Source organism: Oncorhynchus mykiss, chromosome 10 (genome assembly GCF_013265735.2).
Source record: "Oncorhynchus mykiss isolate Arlee chromosome 10, USDA_OmykA_1.1, whole genome shotgun sequence".
NCBI classification, from domain to species: Eukaryota; Metazoa; Chordata; class Actinopteri; order Salmoniformes; family Salmonidae; genus Oncorhynchus; species Oncorhynchus mykiss.
The window spans coordinates 52,397,327-52,421,182 of NC_048574.1; the positions used below are offsets into that span (position 1 = coordinate 52,397,327).

Consider the following 23,856-nt stretch of genomic DNA (forward strand, 5'->3'; position numbering starts at 1 on the left):
CCACAATTGGCCAGACTAACCGGTGCTTGTACGTAGCCTCACTACTGTTATTTTTCTCCACTGTCTTTTTATTTCTTTACTTACCCATTGTTCACCTAATACCTTTTTTGCACTGTTGGTTAGAGCCTGTAAGTAAGCATTTCACTGTAAGGTCTACTACACCTGTTGTATTCGGCGCACGTGACAAATAACCTTTATTTGAATGGAAGAAATCAGAACATCAGACATTTGGATCAAACCAACAGATTACGTTAAACTCTGGTCTTGAAGTTCACTTGCGCATCCATTCCATATCAAATCATGTAAAACTTTCCCCCCCGCGTGCTGTCACTACTCTAGTAGTCACAGAACATAGTACCACATCTATCACTACTCAAAACACACTTTGATTGTGGAAACCATTTTCTATATGCAGTCACTAGATAAGACTGATTATTGAAATGACGACAAGTAACCTTGGTAAAGCGCATGATTCTGAAAATACTTCATTATAAAAAGACCCTCTTCAGAGTTTATAATACACTTTAATCTTTTTCATGTTTACATTGGAATGTTAATTACCCATGATCATTATTCTATAGGGTTACAAAAGTCTGATTCACTGCCAATCTGAATCCCATACAATTCAGAATTTCAAAAGAAAAAAAATCCAACAAAGACAAATATTATTTAACTTCTCCCTCTCTCAATTGTATTTCATAAGCAAAGTCAAGGTGAATATGGCCATCTATATAGATACACTCTGAAACAAGAAGAGCCCTGACATTCATTCATACATACATAATAACCATGGGGGCTTATTGTAACGGGGCTGGTTTGAGGTTGGACTGTGGGTGGTGTTGATGGACAGGGTTCTCCCGTGGCACAGTTGATAAGAGCATGTGTTGTGGGTTCGATTCCCATCGGGGTTACGTATGTTATAATATGTAAGCACTCACTGTACTCCAAGACGCTTAGGATAAAAGCATCTGATAATTGACATATAAAAAGGTTTGATGTTTGGAGTGTTAGAAGGTCATGGTTCTTGGATAGATCATTTCCATTTTATAAGTAGACTCAAAACAGTTGAAATCTCAGACAGGACTTTTTCTTTGAATGACCTCCCGCCATTGCAAAAAGTACATACAACTACTGTGCTTGAGTTGTACTGGTCTGGTACAAAAACTTATTTCAGCATTGAATTACTCCATGCATTTGATTTGATAGAATATCACAAACAAAATATGCCATTACATTAACTAGCCTGTAGACAGATCAGTGTAATGAAAAATAAATTATTTAATAATGAGGTCTTTCAATCTCGAGCAAAGCTAAACTATAAAACATGCAATCTTAATAATTTTAGCTAAGATTTAGCCTTGTGGGAGACAGGCAGTTCAGATCAGTTCAGTACCAATCACAAAATATGGTACTTCTTGCCAAAGCAAAGAGTGGTTGTAGTGTTATACCATGGACCGCAAGCCTGTTTGTATTGGAGTATGTGTAATGAAAGAGTATTTCCGTACATGATTACGACATATCTGTAAAACTATTAGCCAATAGTTCACAGAATCTGTCTGTCAATGGATTTGATACAAACTGGGCCAATGAGAGGGTCATTCACAAAGCCCACCCCAGATGTCATCACCCCCCAGGTCCACCCAACCTAACCCGGATACAGTTATCTAACGTTGTCCTGTTTGACTTTACCATTCCTTCTTGCAGGTGCATTGAGCGGTGCTTTATACATACAGCTATAGGCCGATCAGTTGATAGATTTCTGGTAAAAATGTACAAAGACACTAAATGCTGGCAAGCATGGTGGGAAGGGTTTTTCTTTTTGAAAAGGGTTTCAAGTCCACTTCTCACTTTCATTTTGTTTCATTTTTTCATATGTCAATCCACTGATCTTGATGTTTGTTGGTAATACTGTATGTGAATATATTACAGTATTTCATACTTGTCGACCAGGAACGATGTCTCTGAGGAGAACCTCACTGGAACCTCTCCATCTACCTGGGACACTTTGGCCACCTGGAGGCGGAACAGGAGTCATTACACATCGTCACAATGGAAATAAAATCCAAATACCATTAGGTTAACACAATAAATGGAGATGTACATGGTCTCGCAAACTGCTAAACAGACTTACAGGCTGTCATTGTAAATAAGAATTTGTTTTTAATTGACTCACCTTGTGAAATAAAAGTGAAATATAATAAATAAATAAAAAAACACTGACCGTTATGTCACAGTAGTTTCCTTTGGAGACGAAGGAGACGTTGACAGGGAAGAAATCATTGGGCTGGCCTGCCACGCTGAACTCCAGACTTCCTGTCTTGTTGTTGACGTCCACCACGGGTAAACACCACTCTAGAACGTTCCGCCGGCTGTCATGGCGATACTCTCCGTCCAGGTCACCAATCACAGGTGCACCCACACCTGACCTGCAGGGACAGATAAACATATGAAATTAAACTCCAATGACAGACTGCAACAGTGTCTAAGACCCTAGTACTGGAAATTAATACGGAATCCATTGTATAGAATGGAAAAGATAAAACGAGAAATGGGATCTCAGAGGTGCTTCAGAGCGATTTACTTACGGGATGGGAATAGAGATGACTACATCATTCAGTTCAAGTGCTTCTTCCTGAAGCTCGTACTCTATGTTGACATCACAGCCAGTGGCACTCTCAGAGGGCCAGCAGTTTACTGGGGAGAAGTAGAAGAACACAACAGATAGAATACTTAAAGCGGAACTGACAGCATTTTAGCTACATTCAATCTTATTAAAATCTATTCATATACACCCCTAGGAAGATATATTTATTTTTTTGACATTTTCTGACAAGTGAGCACTTAGAAATGGTCATTTTCACAAAATCATAGAATGCTTGGGAATGACATATAGTAAGGCATTTTGGAAAAGACATCAGTCAGGAAGTTAAAGCTTGGTCGCAAATGGGTCTTCCAAGTGGACAATTACCCCAAGCATAATTCCAAAGTTGTCGCAAAATGGCTTAAGGACAACAAAGTCAAAGTATTGGAGAGGCCATCACAAAGCCCCGAACTCAATCCTATAGAACATTTGTGGGCAGAACTGAAAAAGTGTGTGCAAGCAAGGAGGCCTACAAACCTGACTCAGTTACACCAGCTATGTCAGGAGGAATGGGCCAAAATTCACCCAACTAATTTTGGGAAGCTTGTGGAAGGCTACCCGAAACATTTGACCAAAGTTAAACAATTTAAAGACAACGCTACCAAATACTAATTGAGTGCATGTAAACTTCTGGCCCACTGGGAATGTGATGAAAGAAATAAAAGCTGATATAAATCACTCTATACTATTATTCTGACATTTCACATTCTTAAAATAAAGTGGTGATCCTAACCTGATCTAAGACAGGGAATTTTTTCCAGGATTAAGTGTCAGGTGTAGTGAAAAACTAGGTTTAAATGTATTTGGCTAAGGTGTATGTAAACTTCTGACTTCACAAGCCAGACAAAAAAAAAGAAAACATGCAACTGCGACCCAAACTGGCCATGGTTTTATTAGATAAAACATGGCCTTTTATAATGTCCACTAATGTACATAGGATGCTGTATGTAGCATTTTAACATTCAAACAAGAGTTAAATAATATTTGTCCAGCCTTTGCTGCTATGCTTGCAGATGTGCATTATATGCTGTGATCCTAATCAAAAAGTCAGATAACAAAAACATAGCTGAAGGTTGTTGTTACATTTAAACTAGAGGTCGACCGATTTCAAGTTTTCATAAAAATTGGACACCTATCATGGCCGATTACATTGCACTCCACGAGGAGACTGCGTGGCTAGCTGACTACCTGTTATGCGAGTGCAGCAAGGAGCCAAGGTAAGGTGCTAGCTAACATTAAACATATCTTATAAAAAACAATCTTAACATAAATCACTAGTTAACTACACATGGATGATGATATTACTAGTTTATTTAGCTTGTCCTGCGTTGCATATAATCGATTTATCATTGAATCATAGCCTACTTCGCCAAACGGGTGATTTAACAAGCGCATTCGCGAAAAAAGCACTGTCGTTGCACCAATGTGTACCTAAACATGAACATCAACACCTTTCTTAAAATCAATAGAGAAGTATTCATTTTTAAACCTGCATATTTAGTTCATATTGCCTGCTAACATGAATTTATTTTCTCTTATTTTTCTCTTGCGTTCTGTGCAACAGAGTCAGGGTATATGCAGCAGTTTGGGCTGCCTGGCTCGTTGCGAACTGTGTGAAGACTATTCCTTCCTAACAAAGACAGCCAACTTTGCCAAACTGGGGATGATTCAACAAAAGCGCATTCGTTGCACGAATGTACCTAACCATAAACATCAATGCCTTTCTTAAAATCAATACATCAATACAGTATATTTTTTTAAGCCTGCATATTTAGTTAAAAGAAATCCAGGTTAGCAGGCAATATTAAACTAGGGAAATTATGTCACTTCTCTTGCGTTCATTGCACGCAGAGTCAGGGTATATGCAGCAAATTTGCCAGAATTTTACGTAATTATGACATAACATTGACGGTTGTACAATGTAACAGGAATATTTAGACTTATGGATGCCACCCGTTAGATAAAATACGGCTAAGGCTCATATTTCTGTGTGTTATGTTATAATTAAGTCTATGATTTGATATTTGATAGAGCAGTCTGAGCGGTGGAAGGCAGTAGCAGGCTCGTAAGCATTCATTCAAACAGCACTTACGTGCATTTGCCAGCAGCTTTTCGCTGTGATTCAAGCATTGAGCTGTTTATGACTTCAAGCCTATCAAGTCCCGAGATTAGGCTGGTGTAACCGATGTGAAATGGCTAGCTAGTTAGCGGGGTGCGCGCTAATAGCGTTTCAATCGGTGACGTCACTCGCTCTGAGGACGTAAAGTAGTCTTTTGTGGATCGATGGGTAACGAGGGTGGCTGTTGTCGATGTGTTCCTGGTTCGAGCCCAGGTAGGGGCGAGGAGAGGGACGGAAGCTATACTGTTACACTGGCAATACTAAAGTGCCTATAAGCATATCCAATAGTCAAAGGTATATGAAATACAAATGGTAGAGAGAAATAGTCCTGTAATTCCTATAACGTCTTACCATGAAATATTGAAGACTCATGTTAAAAAGAACCACCATCTTTCATATGTTCTCATGTTCTGAGCAAGGAACTTAAACGTAGCTTTTTTACATGGCACATATTGCACTTTTACTTTCTTCTCCAACACTTTGTTTTTGCATTATTTAAACCAAATTGAACATGCTTCATTATTTATTTTAGGCTAAATTGATTTCATTGATGTATTATAAGTTCAAATAAAAGTGTTCATTCAGTATTGTTGTAATTGTCATTGTTACAAATAATAATTAAAAAAACGTATTTAAAAAAATAATAAATTTAAAATCGCCCGATTAATCGGTATCGGCTTTTTTTTAGTCCTCCAATAATCGGTAACGGCGTTAAAATCTTAATCGGCCAACCTCTAATTTAAACTTAAAACATGTTTTTCCTTTTTTGCACTGCATGGATCACCAGTGCAGCTGAATGCAGCATTGCTGTACGGTGCACTCAAAATGTAGCCAGACTGCAACATTTTAGTAGCCTAGCTAGGACAGTGGCTTGTGTCTGTACACTTTCCCTCGGGGGGGGGGGGGGGGGGGGGGGGGGGGCGCTGTAAACGGAACACAGGAAAGCAGCACAAGTGAAGCTGAATTCACATTCAAACTCAACTGTTGACTGATTAACGCGTCCCATTTGGCCAGCGGTCCTTGAGTTTGACACGTGCGCTAGCCTATTAGCCACATTATGATTGACTTGTGATCATTGCCCTTGCTAGTTTGATTGTATTGACATGCCCATACTTAGTTACAGTTGTACGTCTTTGTTCAAAATAGTGAGTCATTGAAACTGAAACAGTGCATCCCGAATGGGTGGCAGCAGCAAACAATTTACCAGGCCAGCTGTGATTTACAACCTGAGATATTTTTTTGACTACCACAAAATGTATTGATGAATTATATTAATTATGCATTAAACTGTATCCATCTATTCTGCCAGTAATGCCTTTCTGTACATCATGGATTTGAGTCAAATATAACCTATTTTTTTTGTTAAACTTCATAAAGTTGGTTTTGAAGCATAAACTTGGAATTTCATATTTGTGACTCAAATGATTGTCTGTTTGTTTCATGTCTGTTTGTTTCATATCTGCAAAGTAGTTAACATGCTGTCAGTTCCAATTTAAAAATAGAATGCTGACAATGCCTAGAACATAAGATTTAGAATGTTTTGAACACAAGAGGCCTTTATCAATAAACCGTCACAATACGGTGCAGACCCCCTGCTCCGCTAAACCCATTGACAACTAAGTGCCGTTTTCACAAGATTGTGAAATAAAATGTCATAACTATTTGGTTAACATAACCTCTTGAAGAGCATAGTCAGAACTACACATTTAACTATCAGAGTTTTATACAGCAATAACTGCATGATTTTCATGATCAGTAAACATCAATTGATCATGTATTTTCATGATACACGAGGGTAGCCTATCCATTTGGCATGTAGTTATCTAGCTAGCTAAGCACACAACATGCGTCAGCTTGCTTCACCAGAGGTTAGGACTTTGAAAAGAGCTTCACTTCGGCAAGTCATTGTCCTAGTAAAGTTGGCAGTCGAACTACTGTCCTCACCACTATATATGGCAAGCAAATCACACAATATTTGGATATAGCCATCTAGTTAATCCCCTGAAAGGTAACTTGTTAACTAGCCATATTGATGTGGTCCATGGTCTGTCAGCAGAACTCTTGATTAAACAACATTAAAAACAATGTTGAAAAGGGGATAATGTTAGCAAACTTCGCTAGGCCTATGTTAAGTTGGAGAAAAAAAGTACATCAGGTCTACTTACCACTATGTTTAGCCAACGGTACAAAGTTTCTACCGGTAACTGGCAAAGTACACATTATCAGATCGGCAAATGCTCCCTTCTGCTGCTTGACAGGCAGAGCCCACAAAGATTGGAAATTAACCGACACCACTCATACTCGTCAAGTACAGTTCTTTTTAAAATGTTCTATCACTCAAATATCCAGCTAATGATGGAGAGCTGTCATGACTATACCCTCACGTATCTGAAATTACATTATCAATTTGTATTTATTATGGATCCCCATTAGCTGCTGCCAAGGCAGGAAGCTACTCTTCCTGGGGTCCAGCAAAATGAAGGCAGTTCATATAATTTTAAAAACATTACAATACATTCACAACACACCGTGTGCCCTCAGGCCCCTACTCCACCACTAAATCCATGTGTATGTATAGTGGGTATGTTATTTTGTGTGTGTATGCGCGCATGTGTCCATAAGGTGTTTTTTTAAATCTAATTGTATTGCTTGTGTCAGTTACTTGATGTGGAATAGAGTTCCATGTAGTCATGGCTCTGTAGTACTGTGTGCCTCCCATAGTCTGTTCTGGACTTGGGGACTGTGAAAAGACCTCTTGTGGCATGTCTTGTGGGATATGCATGGGTGTCCGAGCCGTGTGCCAGTAGTTTAGACAGACAGCTCGGTGCATTCAACTTGTCAATACCTCTCATAAATAAAAGTAGTGATGAAGTCAATCTATCCTCCACTTTGAGCCATGAGAGATTGACATGCATATTATTAATATTACCTTTCTGTGTACATCCAGGGGCCAGCCGTGCTGCCCTGTTCTGAGCCATTTTCAATTTTCCTAAGTCCTTTTTTGTGGCACCTGACCACACGACTGATAGTGTTGTTAAGGCAGAGCATCACTTCACTACAGACAGACTTCTCCCCATTTTAGCTACTACTGCATCAATATGTTTCGACCATGACAGTTTACAATCTAGTGTTACTCCAAGCAGTTCAGTCATCTCAATTTCCACATGATTTATTACAAGATTTAGTTGAGGTTTAGGGTTTAGTGAGTGTTTTGTTCTAAATACAATGCTTTTAGTTTTAGAAATATTTAGGGCTAACATTCCTTGCCACCCACTCTGAATCTAACTGCAAGCTCTTTGTTGAGTGCTGCAGTCATTTCAGTCGCTGTCGTGTATATATACATAGAATCTCTGGCTTTACTCAAAGTCAGTGGCATGCCGTTAGTAAACATTTTTAAAACAAGGGGCCTAAACAGCTACCCTGGGGAATTCCTGATTCTTACTGGATTATATTTGATAGGCTTCCATTAAAGAACACCCTCTGTGTTCTGTTAGACAAGTAACTCTTTATCCACATTACAGCAGGGGGTGTAAAGCCAAAACACATACGTATTTCCAACAGCAGACTTTGATCAATAATGTCAAAAGCTGCACTGAAGTCTAATTGATGTTTACTGATCATGAAAAGCATGCAATTACTTGCTGTATAACTCTGATGACAGAGCTAAATGTGCATAACTGCATGGAATAATCAGAAATCTGTAGTTGCGACTATGCTCCTCAAGAGGTGATGTTACAACCAAATAGTTAACATTTACTAACAATCCCTCGAAAATGACACGGTTGTCAATTGTTTTAGCAGGCCAATTTAACGCACTACACCTTGTGATGCTATATTGATAACAACCTATTAGAATGCTTGGAACACAATAGTTGGAATGCTTGGAACATAATGGGTTCCAGCTCTCCAGAGAGAGAAACACTAAGGAAAAACAGTATACACTAGTATAGAAATACTTAAACCTCTAGTAAAGTGTACTGACTCGTTAGTGGTATGAGGGTCTCATCTGTGGTCTGTAGCCTCCACTTGAGCACGCCCACATCATTGTTCAGAGGGAAGGACTTGTCTGGGTTCTTCAGGCCCAGCACAGAGTCTGTGGTGAACAGCTTCTTATCCACGTTAGGGTGGGTCTGGACAGAGCAGGGAGGAAAAAATTGATAGAAACACATTGTTAATGGCTTGCAATGCTAGCTGTGTCACCAGAGACTCTGGGTTCGAGCCCAGGTTCTGTCGCAGCCGGCCGAGACCGGGAGGTCCATGGGGCGACACACAATTGGCCTAGCGTCGCCCGGGTTAGGGAGAGTTTGGCCGGTAGGGATATCCTTGTCTCATCGCGCACTAGCGACTCCTGTGGCGGGCCGGGCGCAGTGCACGCTGACCAGGTCGCTAGGTGCACGGTGTTTCCTCCGACACATTGGTGCGGCTGGCTTCCGTGTTGGATGCGCGCTGTGTTAAGAAGCAGTGCGGCTTGGTTGGGTTGTGTTTCGGAGGACGCATGGCTCTCGACCTTCGTCTCTCCCGAGCCTGTACGGGAGTTGTAGCGATGAGACAAGACAGTAACTACTAACAATTGGATACTACGAAATTGGGGAGAAAAGGGGGTAAAAAAATATATATAAAAAGTATTTTCAAAACACATTGTTAAAATTCCCATGGCATCATGCTGCACCAAAAGCAAATACAACTGTGGTTGTGTGCCATTTTGAATCTTGATTTAAACAGGCCAAATCCATGAATGCCTTGACATATATATCTGTTGTGTTGAGGTAGAGAACCTTTCCCCCTTTGGAATGAATGATGTATTTGTTTGGAACCTACCTGCAGCTGGACTCCCTTCTTGTCACCGTTGTTGATGGTGAGGCGAATGCGTCCGTTCTTGTCGTCGGCCACTCGGAGGGTGATCATACCCAGGACCTCCAGGTTCTGTAGCCCTCCATCTCTCCCACAAGTCAGGCTGATTTTCTCCTCACAACGCAGGTGCACACTGGGAACCAGGGGGCAGAGGTAAGATACAATTGAACATATCAACCTGCAGGTGTTTGAGTCCAACTACATTGCAGTCTGGACTGTGTAGAATCACTGACCTACAATCACTTTGCATCCCAAATAACTCTGCATTATGGGATCAAGATGAGCGATTCTGTGCCTCGCCTTGTGCAAACTGATTCCTCAAACACACTGCCTGTAATCAGTGGGATATATAAAATATAAAACCTGGTAAACCTACCTCTCTGTGTTAACTGGTGGAGGCAGGGCTTTGGATGCCTCGGAGGGCCTCTTCCCTGAGCTGGGCATGATGACTTGTCCCTCAGACTTGAGCTTGTCCACAAAGTCATCTACCTCCTTCCCTCTGGCACTCAGCTTCAGGGCCTTACTGGGACCACTAGCCCTACGGAGGAATACATAGCTCATGAGGCATAGGCCTAACTTTCTGCAATATTAAAAATACATGACAAAACAAGTTTCACAAATGTCATTGAGCATAACCAACCAAGAAATATACTAACAAATACGTCTTACACATAGAACACAGGATACATTCATCATAACAATCAAAACACCTCAAAATCCTAATATACCGAGGGTAGTACCTGGCAGGGACAGGTGAGGCCTTGGGTTTCTCTGGCTCCATGAGGGTGTCTGTGATGATGGTAGCGTTGCTGCTGCTGGACATGCTGCCGAACCCGCCGGAGAACCCTGGAGACTTCTTCCCTGAACGGTCCGCGTCCCGCCTGGCCTGTTGCAGCTCCTTCGCCTTTCTCCTCATTTCTGCCTTAGCCTCTCGCTCCTGGGTCTAAGATGGAGAGAGAACAAAGGAGACTTTCAGAATAAAACATGAATGTCTTTTGAACCAAAACCCCTTCATTCAGACTAGTGTTGGATTTAGCAATTCAGCTACATTACAATAATAATGTAATGATGTTCAGTTCTGCTGCTCCCCTTCATTCAGACTGTTAGAATCAGTAATAACGTAATGTAAATATGTTCATTAGTTCTGCTGCTGCTCTCTTTTCACCTCTCGGACGGCGCGGAACACCTTCTCCTCGTGAGAGTCCATCTCTGTGAATGTTCTGATCTGGGCCAGGTTGACATTCTCCCTGTAGCCCAGCGCCACGATCTCATCAAAGGCAAAGATCAGGTCAAAACAGTGTTCCGAGACCTCCCCTTCCTCCAGCACCCGACAGTACTCTGGGATCTAAGGAAGAAATATATTTGGTCATTTAGTCATCCATGCTCAACTCATCACAAATTCCTACTGATACTTTTACTCAGCGGCAAACTTTGTATTGGCTCTGCCAAACTGGGAAAAAAAAACTGTTTTTGGGCTACGCGTAACAAACACTGTTTACATGTGTGTCCTCTGCCACTTCTAGAAGTATGTGTGGGTGAGACCATGTGTGAGTCGGCGACTGAGGATATTTGTGAAGGTGCGTGCGTGTGAACAGGGCATCTGTGAGAGTATGTCATACCACGCGTGAGAAGAGGCGTAGTGTCTCCAGGTCCTCTAGGATGTTGCTGTTCTTGGTGGTGACCAGCACCATGTAGAGCTTCTCCAAGGGCTGGTAAACGTAGCGCACGCTCTCAGTCTCCACAAACGTGTGCTGCTTGCCAGTGTTCATCAGCTTGGGGAAGGCGGCCAGCAGGCCCTCCACGCGAGTCCGGGTCATCTCCACAAACTGCCGCGACACGATGGCCTTGCCCGCCTTGGTGCACACCGCTGCTGCCAACAGCACCTGGGACAAGAGGAAGAGGCCATAGTTACAGAATAGCAATGATTGAGTCCATGCATGGATAAGATTCAAGACGTGTAGACAAAATATTCAAGTGTTGCTCCTATTCAGCTAATATTACAATATACACTGAGTGTACAAAACATTAGGAACACCATATTCAGTTGTTCCCCCTTTTGCACGAGAACAGCCTCCATTCGTCAGGGCATGACTACAAGTTCCGCTAGTGTCCCACAGGGATGCTGGCCCATGTTGACTCCAATGCTTTCCACAGTTGTGTCAAGTTGGCTGGATGTCCTTTGGGTGGTGGACCATTCTTGATAGACACGGGAAACTGTTGAGCGTTGCAGTTCTTGACACAAACCCGTGCACCTGGCACCTACTACCTTATCCCGTTCAAAGGCACTTCAATATTTTGTCTTGCCCATTCACCCTCTGAATGGCACACATACATAATCCTCAATGTCACAAGTCTTCAAAATCATTTTTTTAACCTGTCTCCTTCCCTTAATCTACACTGATTGAAGTAGATTTCACAGGTGACATCAATAAGAGATCATAGCTTTCACCTTGTCAGTGTCATATTCCTAATGTTTAGTACACTCGGTGTACGGCTTTTGAAGTCAGCTATCACAGTGGTCACTTCTAACAAGACACATGAGATGTCTTGAATTAATGAACATCAACACCATAAGGGGCAAAAATATCCTGGTTAGGTAACATAGCAGTAGCTGCTCTTTAAGTCCTGAGAGAAAAACAAATGTTATTTTCATTCAACCTCAAAGATTCAGTTAAATGAGCACATTGTGTTACCTTGGTTTTATGTTTTCAGTCATCTTTTTCAGAGGTAGGCTAATACTAACACAATGAACCACACGCGCAAATACAGTTGACCACACGCACAAACATCGTCTCAGTTTCCTTTAGTGTGACTGGAAACAGAACACCAAGAAGTTGACTTAAGGTTTTTGTTACTTGTAAAATAGCCTAAATTAATTCTGACAGTAAGTGTTTGTCTGTGGCCTGAATTTGATTTAATGTATTTAAATACATTTGGGAAAGTTCAGCCACACTACCAATTACTAGGCCTAATCTAAAAATCAACCAACCTGTCTCTCTCTTGTTATATAAGGAAGTCTATGACTCCATAACTGTTTGATCATGGAAAAGGTGTCAATGAGTGTCAACTCAAGTCTATTGCTAAATTCCAAACAGCCCTTACTAGACACTTCAGTTGGCCTGAAATGTTTGGATGTACAGTGCCTTCAGGAGGTATTCACAGCCCTTGACTTTTTCCACATTTTATTGTGTTACAAGGTGAATTTAAAAAATGGATAACATTGAGGTTTTTTGGTAAACAGCCACACACAATACACCCCATAATGTCAAAGTGGAATTCCGGGTTTTCAATTTTTTTGAGTCAATAAGTATTCAAACCCTTTGTAATAGCAAGCCTAAATAAGGAGTACAAATGTGCTTAACAAGTCACATACGTTGCATGGACCTTGCGCAATATTAGTGTTTAACATGATTTTTTAGGACTACCTCATCTCTGTACCCAACATTCAATTAATTATCTATAAAAATGGTCCCTCAGTTGAGCAGTGAATTTCAAAACAGAGATTCAACCACAAAGACCAGGGAGGTTTTCCTTTGCCTCACAAATGTAGATGGCTACAAATTTTAAAAAAGCAGACATTGAAGTTATTAATTACACTTTGGATGGTGCATCAATACATCCAATCACTACAAAGATACAGGTGTCCTTCCTAATTTGGTTTCCGGAGAGGAAAAAAAATATGCTCAATGATTTCCCCATGAGGCTAATGGTGACTTTAAAACAGTTACAGGAGAAAACGCAAATGTACCAAATACTTACAAACCCTTAAGGCCTGATTCACACAGTCTCCTCTGAACAGCTGATGTTGAGATAGATGTGTCTGTTACTTTAACTCTGAAGCATTTATTTGGGTGAAAACTTCTGACGCTGGTAACTAATGAACTTATCCTCTGCAGCAGAGGTTATTCTGGGTCTTCCTTTCCTGTGGCGGTCCTCATGAGAGCCCGTTTCATCACAGTTCTTGACCGTTTTTGCGACTGTACTTGAAGAAATTTTCAAAGTTCTTGCAATTTTCCAGATTGACTGACCTTCATGTCTTAAAGTAATGATGACCGTCATTTATCTTTGCATATTTGAGCTGTTCTTGCCATGATATGGACTATCTTCTATATACAACCCCTACCTTGTCAACACAACTGATTGTCTAAAAGCATTAAGAAATTCAACAAATTAACAAGGCACTCCTGTTAACTGAAATGCATTCCAAGTGAGTACCTCATGAGAGAATTGAGAGAATGCCAAGAGTGTGCAAAGCTGTCATCAAGGCAAAAGGTGGCTACTTTGTTGAATTGCAAATATATTTTGATTTGTTTAACATGTTTTTGGTTACTACATGATTCCATGTGTTATTTCATAGTTTTAATTTCTTCACTGTTATTCTACAATGTTGAAAATTGTAAAAAATAAAAAACCCTGGAATAAGTATGTACACACATACATACATACATACATACATACATAGTACCAGTCAAAAGTTAAAATATAAATAAATAAATATCTGCTACTGCTCGACTTTTAAAAAACCCGGTCGACCAACAGCCTATCGACCAAACAATAGACCAGTCAACTAATTGGGGTCAAGAGATTAATGATTGAAATAAAATTACCACCGACATTATGTAGTTAAGACTGGTAAATGTTGGTAAAAAAAAATTTAATGACAAAATATCATCCATCAACCTCCTTGGCGCCCAAATATCGGTAGCGGCCCTAAAACAATCTATATTGGTCGTTCTCTAGCTGATATCCTGTATCATGGGTGCACACTCCGTAGCAAACGCTGTACATTGAATATATGTACACCCCCAATGCAATTATGCAGTCTAATAAATCCAGTGGGACACGTTTTTTAAAATTGTTTGCGAAATTAATTAATTCTTGTAATCCTTGTAAATGATCTAACATTCCAACCTTTTTTAGCATTATTATTATTTTTTTAATGGGGGGGTGCAGCGGTATAAGGCACTGCATCTCAGCGCTAGAGGCGTCACTACAGACCCTGGGTCGATTCCAGGCAACCGACCATGATGATTGGGAGTCCCATAGGGAGGCGCAAAATTGGCCCAGGGTCATCACTGTAAATAAGAATGTATTCTTAACTGACTTGCCTGGTTAAATAAAATAGCTTTAACCACCTTCGGCAGCGCTACAGTATCCCGAAAAATCATTGATTTTTATTTAGACCTTTTTTTGTACATACCGTTCATAACGGCAATAATTCGGGGCTGTGTTTAGTAGTTAGAGGGTTGGGCTAGGTTGCTATAATCGAATCCCCGAGCCGACAAGGTAAAAATCTGTCGTTCTGCCACTGCACAAGGCAGTTAACCTACTGTTCCCAGGCCGTCATTGTAAATAAGAATTTGTTCTTAACTGACTTGTCTAGTTAAATAAAGGTTAAATTAAATATGTATAGTAAAGTACCGTTCGGTTTTTGACAACATTTGCAGAGCTGGCTAATGTTGGGAATTTAAGGATCCTTGGCGTCAGAGATCGTCATATTCATCGTCTCCTCAAGCTCAGGTACTGGTTCCACCTAACCCTTACCATTTTAACATGTCAACTTCAACGGGGTAGGCGTCCCAAGGATCCAGGATAGCATGGACTATTCCAATATTGTGGCTAGCTTCACACAGCTATCAACTTGGCAAGCTTGGTATAGAAGCTGGGATCCTCAATTTAAACTCGAGACATACTAGGGAATCTAGACTTTTCACCAGTCATTTACAGAGTGGCTATTTTGTAAACTCTGCCATCTAACCAATATCAGTTAAATGACTTACAATTAACAGCCAATATAACATTAGCTACCTAGGCCTGCTGATAGAAAACAGACGCAAAGGCTAACTAGCTGACGTTAGCTGAGCTGGCGTTAATCGACGAGATGGCGCTTGAAAGCGCTATTGATAGCTTGCTAATGATATAAAGCCCAATATATACTAAAGGGGAGTATATTTGCCTGCATACGCAGCAAAATTAGCTATGTTAATTTGCTAGATTGTTAGCTATCAGCAAATGCAATGTTCACAGTCAAGCGGAACAAGACAGATAGCTAAATACAGTAGATCAATTACATTTCATAGCTCACCATTTTGTTGTTATCCCTTGTGCTACAAATCCGTGTGCCGTTTCTGTAATGTAATACCACGTATTAGTGTCTAAACTATAATATTTATGCGGAGTGAAACTTGCGTCTGTTTGATTTACTGTCTCAATATGGAAGGACCTCTAGCCACGTCTCCACCGGAAAGAGCTCGTCAGCAAGGTAAAAGGGTTATCACTTAGTTACCACAGCCACAAAGACAAATGGGCTATGTCGTAAAGATTCATGATAACACTAAATCGCTTTTTGGTCTTACTTTAAGGTTAGACACATTTAGCAGTGTGATTATGATCAAAGTTAGGTTTCAAATCGGATTTTAAGAAGAGAAAGTGTATAAATGGGCCGGGTTTATGACTTTGTGGCTGTGGTAACTAATGACGACCAGAAAAGGCAGCGACGAGAAAAGGAACATGTGGAAGATAGGGTCAATGATGGTGGATAAATGAAGATAGTCCTCTCAAGACGTTTACCATTGAAAAAAATGATCAGTTCCGGTCTACTTAACGGGGTGGGTCTCCCATAGACAGCAATGTAGCTGGGTCTGGTCCACTGACGTATAGAGTTCGCCAGCATGTAGTCAAAAAACCCGGAAATTAGTTATCTTAGTTCAGCCATGGCGATAGGGAAATAATAAAGTTTTGGGATTAACGCCGAAAATAAGATCTGAGGTTAACACAGATTTAAGGGATCCAATACGTTTAATTCTATGATTTATCAGTCAGTTAACATGACCTTCATACATTATACGCTTTTTATGATTACACAAATGCTTCAATATTCACAATAGGTGATGTTAGCTGAAGGTAATCTTTCATGGTAATTTTTTTGAACATTTATTTTTTATTAACAACAAATCAATACAGAAAGGGAATACAAATATATATATCATATACAATGGACAATTGAGCTAGGGGGTACAATATCACATTACACAAGGACCTTAAGGGACATACATATACTTATAATTCTAACAGCTTTTTTGTTAGTAGAGTATTTAATTGTCTTAAAATACAGTTCAATTTATTTTTGTAGGGTAAGAAAATGTTTATTTTGTTTGTAAATTTACATTTGTGACTATGAAATTTGGCCAAAAGAATAATTAAATTAATTACATTATTCCTATCGTAGGTAAAGAATCCAAGCAGTACATCTCTCCACAATAGTGTTAAACATTCATAAAATTGTTCAATTATAAATCTACTGTTTGTATCACTCTGTTGTTGAATGGGCCAAAAGAGAAACAAATCTTTCCTACTGATGAGTCAACAAGGTCTTGACACGTTCCTGAATAACAGAGCAACACCTGAGGGAATGGCATCTAAAACAATTGCAAAATCTTTACAAGGTCCCTGTAACACCTAAAGTGATAAGAATTCCTTATAACTGAGTAAAAGGCCCTCTGCATTTACAAGTTGGCTCACCAATAGGATATTATTTCGGAACCAATATTCTAAAAACAAATAAGTATTTTTATACAATATATCCCAATTATTCCATACATAATATCTGTGTGGAGAAAAATTGTGTTTATAAATTAAGGACCATGACAAGAAAACCTGCCGATGAAAAGCAGAAAGTTTCACTGGAACTTTGTCAATATTATAATTTCAAAACAACATGAAGTTAAGGCCACCAAAAGTAGAGAAGACTTGATGAGGAATAAAATTCCAGATAGAAGTGGGTCTTCTTCGGAATTGTTTTATCCAATTGATCTTAAAAGTATTATTTAAGGTAGTAAAGTCCAGAAAATTCAGCCCACCATTCATCAGTGTTCATTACAACAGTTTTCCTAATGTAATGGGTACGGTTTCTCCACAGAAAGTTGAAAAGCATCTGGTCTATCTCCTTGCTTATTTTACTGTCAAGATATAAAGATAGAGCGCCATATGTTAGTCTAGAGATACCTTCAGCCTTGGTTATAAGGACTCTTCCTTTTAAAGATAAATCAATGGCTACGGAGGGACTTATCTTCTTCTGGGGTTTTTTAATAAGAGGGTTAAAATTTAGTAAGCCTCAAGACTTCTGATCCTTTGTAATGGTTATGCCTAAATATGTAAGTTCTTCTTTTACTGGAATACCATAATATGAAGGTGTCACACAATCTTTGACAGCCATGAGATCACATTTATTAATATTAAGATATAGACCAGACGCTTTGGAAAAGGATTGTATCACATTGATCGATATGGGAATTTGGTTAGCATCTTTCTGAAAACGTGTAGTATCGTTAGCCAGCTGGCTTATAATAATTTCTTTACCAGCTATGGAAATACCTTGTACAGGACTATTTAAAGAATTTGCAAGAAGTTGGGTGATTAATAAAAACAGTTATGGAGAGATAGGACAACCTTGCCTAATTCCTCTCTTTAACTCAAATCTAGGTGAGGTGCCATATTTCAATTTGATAGAGCTGTTACCATTTGCATAGACAGTCTTAATAGCATTACAGGAAAAAAAACCAAAGCCAAGTCTCTCAAGGGAGTGGAAGAGGAACTGATGCTCCACTGTGTCAAATGCTTTATAAAAATCTAAAAATAATATGAAGCTATCCTCAGTTATTAGGTCTGAGTAGTCAAGTATGTCTAATACTAGTCTGACCTTGTAAGAAATATGTCTGTTCCTCATGAAGCCAGACTGTGTTTCATCAATGATTGCATCCAGGACTTCTTTAATTATTTTTGCAAGTAGTAAGGCTAATATCTTATAGTCATTATTAAGAAGACAAATTGGACGCCAGTTATCGATGAGCAGCACTTCTTTTTTAGGCTTGGGTATCAGTGTTATTAACCCCTTACTCACTTGTAGGAGGGCGAACATTGTTTTTAATTCTCTCTAAAAAAAGACTTCAAATAGGAAGGGAGCTACTTGTTCAGAAAATAATTTGTAAAATTCTGATGTAATTCCATCAACACCTGGTGATTAATTGTTCCTTAGATGTTTGATAGACTCTATAATCTCTTCAAGTTTTATGGGTTCATCACACTGTTTAGATTCTATATCACTGATAGAGTGAACATTATTCAGTGAGTCAAAAAAACATATCTGTGGATTCCTGACAGTACGTAGAGCTTTACAATTTTCTGTAAAAAATGCTACAGAATTTAGCGATTCATTTTTGGTCATCTGTAATAACACCATCAATCTTTAACTTATGGATAGTGTTATTTTCAGAGTTAATTTTTTTAAGTCTAAAGAAACAGGATAAATTATGTTCTCCCTCCTCAATCAATTTTTTCCTAGATCTAATAAAGGCTCCTTCTGCTTTTAATCTAATATATATATATATATATATATATATTATCCAGTTTATTTTGTAACTCAATTAGTTCCATCTTCTCCTCCCCGAGAGGCCGCCTGGAGACCTCTGAGAAAGGGAAGTTATCTTAATGATCACATTTTCCTCCTCAGTTCTTCTGGTCTTAGCAAGATTACTACCATATTTTCTAAGGTATTTGGACACCTCAAATTTAAAGAGCTCCCAGTTCTTGCAATAAGATTTTTCTTCACAAACCCTTTCCCAAAAGTGTGAAAGCAGATCTTTAACCTCAAACTTAACTATATAATTTAATAATGAGCTATTTAGCTTCCAGTAGGATGCTCTACCAAGGTTAGTATCAGGGGTAAATATTTTGATATCAATGTAAATAACCCTATGGTCTGTGAGGGTAGCAGTACAAATATTTGTAGTAACAAACTCACTATCAATACATTTTGATATAAGCCAAAAATCTATTCTGGGTTGTCTGGAACCTGTTTTGTTACTCAAAGTGAATGATCTGTCAGCCAGAACCCTCTCTCTCTATATATCAGTAAGATCAAACTTTTTCCATAAAAAGTATAAAACCCCAATTCTATTTTTCATTGTAGTGACACCAGCGGAGCGTTCAGATCCATGGGAAAGCCAAATATCGTTGCCCCACTGTGACCTGAGGCCGAAATTGAGTGAGACTCTTGAAAAAAGAAAAAAGCTGTTCTAAATTATTTAGCAAATAAAAATAAGGCCTTGCGCTTCACATTTTTTCGTAACCCCCTAGCATTAAGAGAAACTATAGACAAAGACAAAACAAAGATTATATAAAAGTATTAACTGTAGTAGGATGAGTCAAAAACGTAGGAGCAGTGAAGATAAATTACAAGGAACCGAGATCTGCACCATTTAAGTCAATTAAGGTGAAAATAGCTTATTCCATAAACTTTGAGGTAGACGTTATCCGGCTTTGAAATTCAAGTCAACTGAAAATGATGTTCAAGACCAAACCAAGGGTTATTGTAGTAAGAGAGACTAAAAAGTGTAATCAGGAACCATTCTGAAAAATAAAATACAAAATAATAATTTAAATAAAAGGGTATCTACTATTTTAAGTGCATATGAAAACTAATCATAAAAAAATATTTTACATATACATGTTCCTAAGACCTATTTCACTTGGAAATAAGTATTAATAACTAAATAGAACAATAACCGTGTAAAGTCAGAGCAGACCTGTATGCCCTTTAAAACAGTATCTTAGTTACTGTATACATAAAAAAATAAATGCAGCTTTCAGTCTTCTTCGTAAATTTGTAAACAAAATAGGTATTCTGGTCATACAAGAACAAACTAATAAATTGAAGTACCTGAGTATTCCGAAAAATAGTCACTTGATGATTGTTAGGTAAAGTTAAACAATAAGGAAAATGAGAATACCATGGTTGAAACCATCAATCTGTTCCTTCTGGTGAGATTTTAGGGAGGAATATGGATTTCTTAAACGTTGATGAAGCCTCGTCCTCCGACGAAGTAAGTAGCCTTTCCCTCATTTCAAGGTAATCTACTATAACTTGTTTTCTCAATGCATGTTAGTTAGCAATTTTATGAATACAACTCCCATCTTTTATCAACATCAGGATTTGAGAGCACTAGTTAGCTCCAAAAGTGGTTTTAGCTTTGACTGCATGCTGACAGTGAATTCAGAGCCATTCTGGCTAGCTATACTACAAACATAATTTTACCAGGTTCCTATGAAGCAATTGTATTGACAGTCCAGCACAACATACCCAAGAGTTTCCTGATTGGCAAGGGGTAGTTTGTATTTTATTATTTTTAATTGTGTATTAGAAACACAGTTTGAGATCATTGTGAGGGGATTTCGCCAGTGGTTGAATTGGGCTTCCCGGGAAAATGTTATCCGAGGTTGCAAGAGTAACCAAGGGTGACGGGGCTTAGCGAAGAGTACATTTTCTTCTTCACGATTGGCTGTTCCCTCCTGATGACCCAAATGGACATGACTTCAACAGGAGGGTTCAGCCAATGAAGTTGGAAGTCCCACCCATTTGACAACATTAAAAAGCCCTCAATGGCGCTGCCCATGCTAATGGCCTTTTGGCTACTAGAAGACTCTTATTCTCCATGATCTGGTCTACTTACTGTAGTTCATTGGGCTTGTTTTGAGTGGTAAGGCTGAAGCAACCGACTGCAGACGAAAGTTGAGGAGTGAAGTCGGGGGAGGTGCATCTACAACAACCGAAAGTCAGACCATAACCACATTTCCCTCCAGTTTTTTTTTATACGAGTAAAGTCACGACAGCTGTGATGGAAATGGGTAGTGTCAGTACAATTTTATATTTGCAGACAGATCATTTGTTTGTTTGACATGGTGGGATCTTTTTGTCAGTAAAATGAATTAGGCTATGTGAGAAATGGTGGAGATGCCTTTATGCGCAAATATTGATATAAAGACCATACTATCGAAGTAAACTTTGTGAATTGCGATGGTATGGTGTGTGGTCCTCCCACTACGACTCGGTAAAGCATGCAGTTTATTAGGCTACAGATTAAATAAGTTATGATGACCTTCACAGGGTGGTGAAAGTGCACAGTGATTTTGATGCCTTTTTCCAATAGATATTGAGGGTCTTATTCTGGGGATGATGATCGATGCTTGACTGCCGTTTGACCCAGTCTTTTTGACGTCATGAAAAATGTCTTGTATTGGTTGTGATCTGGTTTTTGGTTGAAATCTGATTAAACTGCTGACCAGTTATCTGAATGTTACTCAATTAATAGACACCAATTTATATAAACATGTGCATACTCTGTGGGCATAGAACCATTACAATTATTAAAATTGGGTAATGTTCTTTTTCAGCAGGGTTTGTATGCATGGTTCAGTTTAGCACAGTTGGCAAACAGCTGGCCAGGGCCAACGTTATGGGCAGGCCTTAGGGGGCCTGGCCCGCCCTACCATACCCCCTTGCCCATCCAGATAAAATATAAAAATATTGATCATTTATTTGACCGAGACGCACACCGACAGAAAGAAGCATCAATATCAGATAAAACATCCGATCGAGCGAAACAGCGCCCCTCTATCTCAGTATGTGTAGACCATGTATCTGATGCAGTCTGGACAAAAATAGTATGGCTGCTGCCCTATGTACATAGACATGGAATCACTGGTCACTTTAATAATGTTTACATACTGTTTTACTCATTTCATATGTATACTGTATTCTTGTCAATGCCATCCTATTCAGCTATTGCTGTGTGTATGTATACATACATACATACATACACACACTATTGTATCCTACATATATACTAAATATTCTATCCACATACTGTCCATAATGTCTATACATCCCATGACACACATACATTCAGTGCCTTAGGAAAGTAATCAGAACCCTCGACTTTTTACACATTTTATGTTCATTTTTTCTCCCTCAATCTACATGCAATACCCCATAATGACACTGAAAAAAACAGGTATTTAGAAAGTCTGTCATTTGGAAAGGAACACACCTGCCTATATAAGGTCCCACACTTGACAGTGCATGTCACCTAATAATCCCCAGTTTACAATTGGCTCATTCATCCCCAGGTCGTTGCTGTAAATGAGAATGTGTTCTGTCAACTTACCTGGTAAAATAACAGAAAAAAAAATAATAATAATGTCAGAGCAAAAACCAAGTAGAAAGATTTATGTGTAGAGCTCAGAGACAGGATTGTGTCGAGGCACAGATCTGGGGAAGGGTACCTACAGTGCCTTGCGAAAGTATTCGGCCCCCTTGAACTTTGCGATCTTTTGCCACATTTCAGGTTTCAAACATAAAGATATAAAACTATTTTTTTGTGAAGAATCAACAACAAGTGGGACACAATCATGAAGTGGAACGACATTTATTGGATATTTCAAACTTTAACAAATCAAAAACTGAAAAATTAAGCGTGCAAAATTCAGTGAGGATCTCTGAATGATCCAATGTTGACCTAAATGACTAATGATGATAAATACAATCCACCTGTGTGTAATCAAGTCTCCGTATAAATGCACCTGCACTGTGATAGTCTCAGAGGTCCGTTAAAAGCGCAGAGAGCATCATGAAGAACAAGGAACACACCAGGCAGGTCCGAGATACTGTTGTGAAGAAGTTTAAAGCCGGATTTGGATACAAAAAGATTTCCCAAGCTTTAAACATCCCAAGGAGCACTGTGCAAGCGATAATATTGAAATGGAAGGAGTATCAGACCACTGCAAATCTACCAAGACCTGTCCGTCCCTCTAAACTTTCAGCTCCTACAAGGAGAAGACTGATCAGAGATGCAGCCAAGAGGCCCATGATCACTCTGGATGAACTGCAGAGATCTACAGCTGAGGTGGGAGACTCTGTCCATAGGACAACAATCAGTCGTATATTGCACAAATCTGGCCTTTATGGAAGAGTTACAAGAAGAAAGCCATTTCTTAAAGATATCCATAAAAAGTGTTGTTTAAAGTTTGCCACAAGCCACCTGGGAGACACACCAAACATGTGGAAGAAGGTGCTCTGGTCAGATGAAACCAAAATTGAACTTTTTGGCAACAAAGCAACACAGCTCAACACCCTGAACACACCATCCCCACTGTCAAACATGGTGGTGGCAGCATCATGGTTTGGGCCTGCTTTTCTTCAGCAGGGACAGGGAAGATGGTTAAAATTGATGGGAAGATGGATGGAGCCAAATACAGGACCATTCTGGAAGAAAACCTGATGGAGTCTGCAAAAGACCTGAGACTGGGACGGAGATTTGTCTTCCAACAAGACAATGATCCAAAACATAAAGCAAAATCTACAATGGAATGGTTCAAAAATAAACATATCCAGGTGTTAGAATGGCCAAGT

At 39.3% G+C, this 23,856-nt stretch overlaps 1 protein-coding gene across 1 annotated transcript; it reads right to left on the bottom strand.

Moving 5' to 3' along the window:
- Positions 1–504: 504 nt before the first annotated feature.
- On the bottom strand, positions 505–15,832 carry arcn1a (archain 1a). Its single transcript, NM_001164069.2, is given in 10 exon segments — positions 505–2,013; positions 2,222–2,426; positions 2,586–2,694; positions 8,743–8,890; positions 9,579–9,744; positions 9,988–10,149; positions 10,352–10,554; positions 10,777–10,956; positions 11,231–11,494; positions 15,697–15,832. Coding segments are annotated over 10 exon segments (1,530 nt in total). The 5' UTR covers positions 15,700–15,832; the 3' UTR covers positions 505–1,923.
- Positions 15,833–23,856: the final 8,024 nt, after the last annotated feature.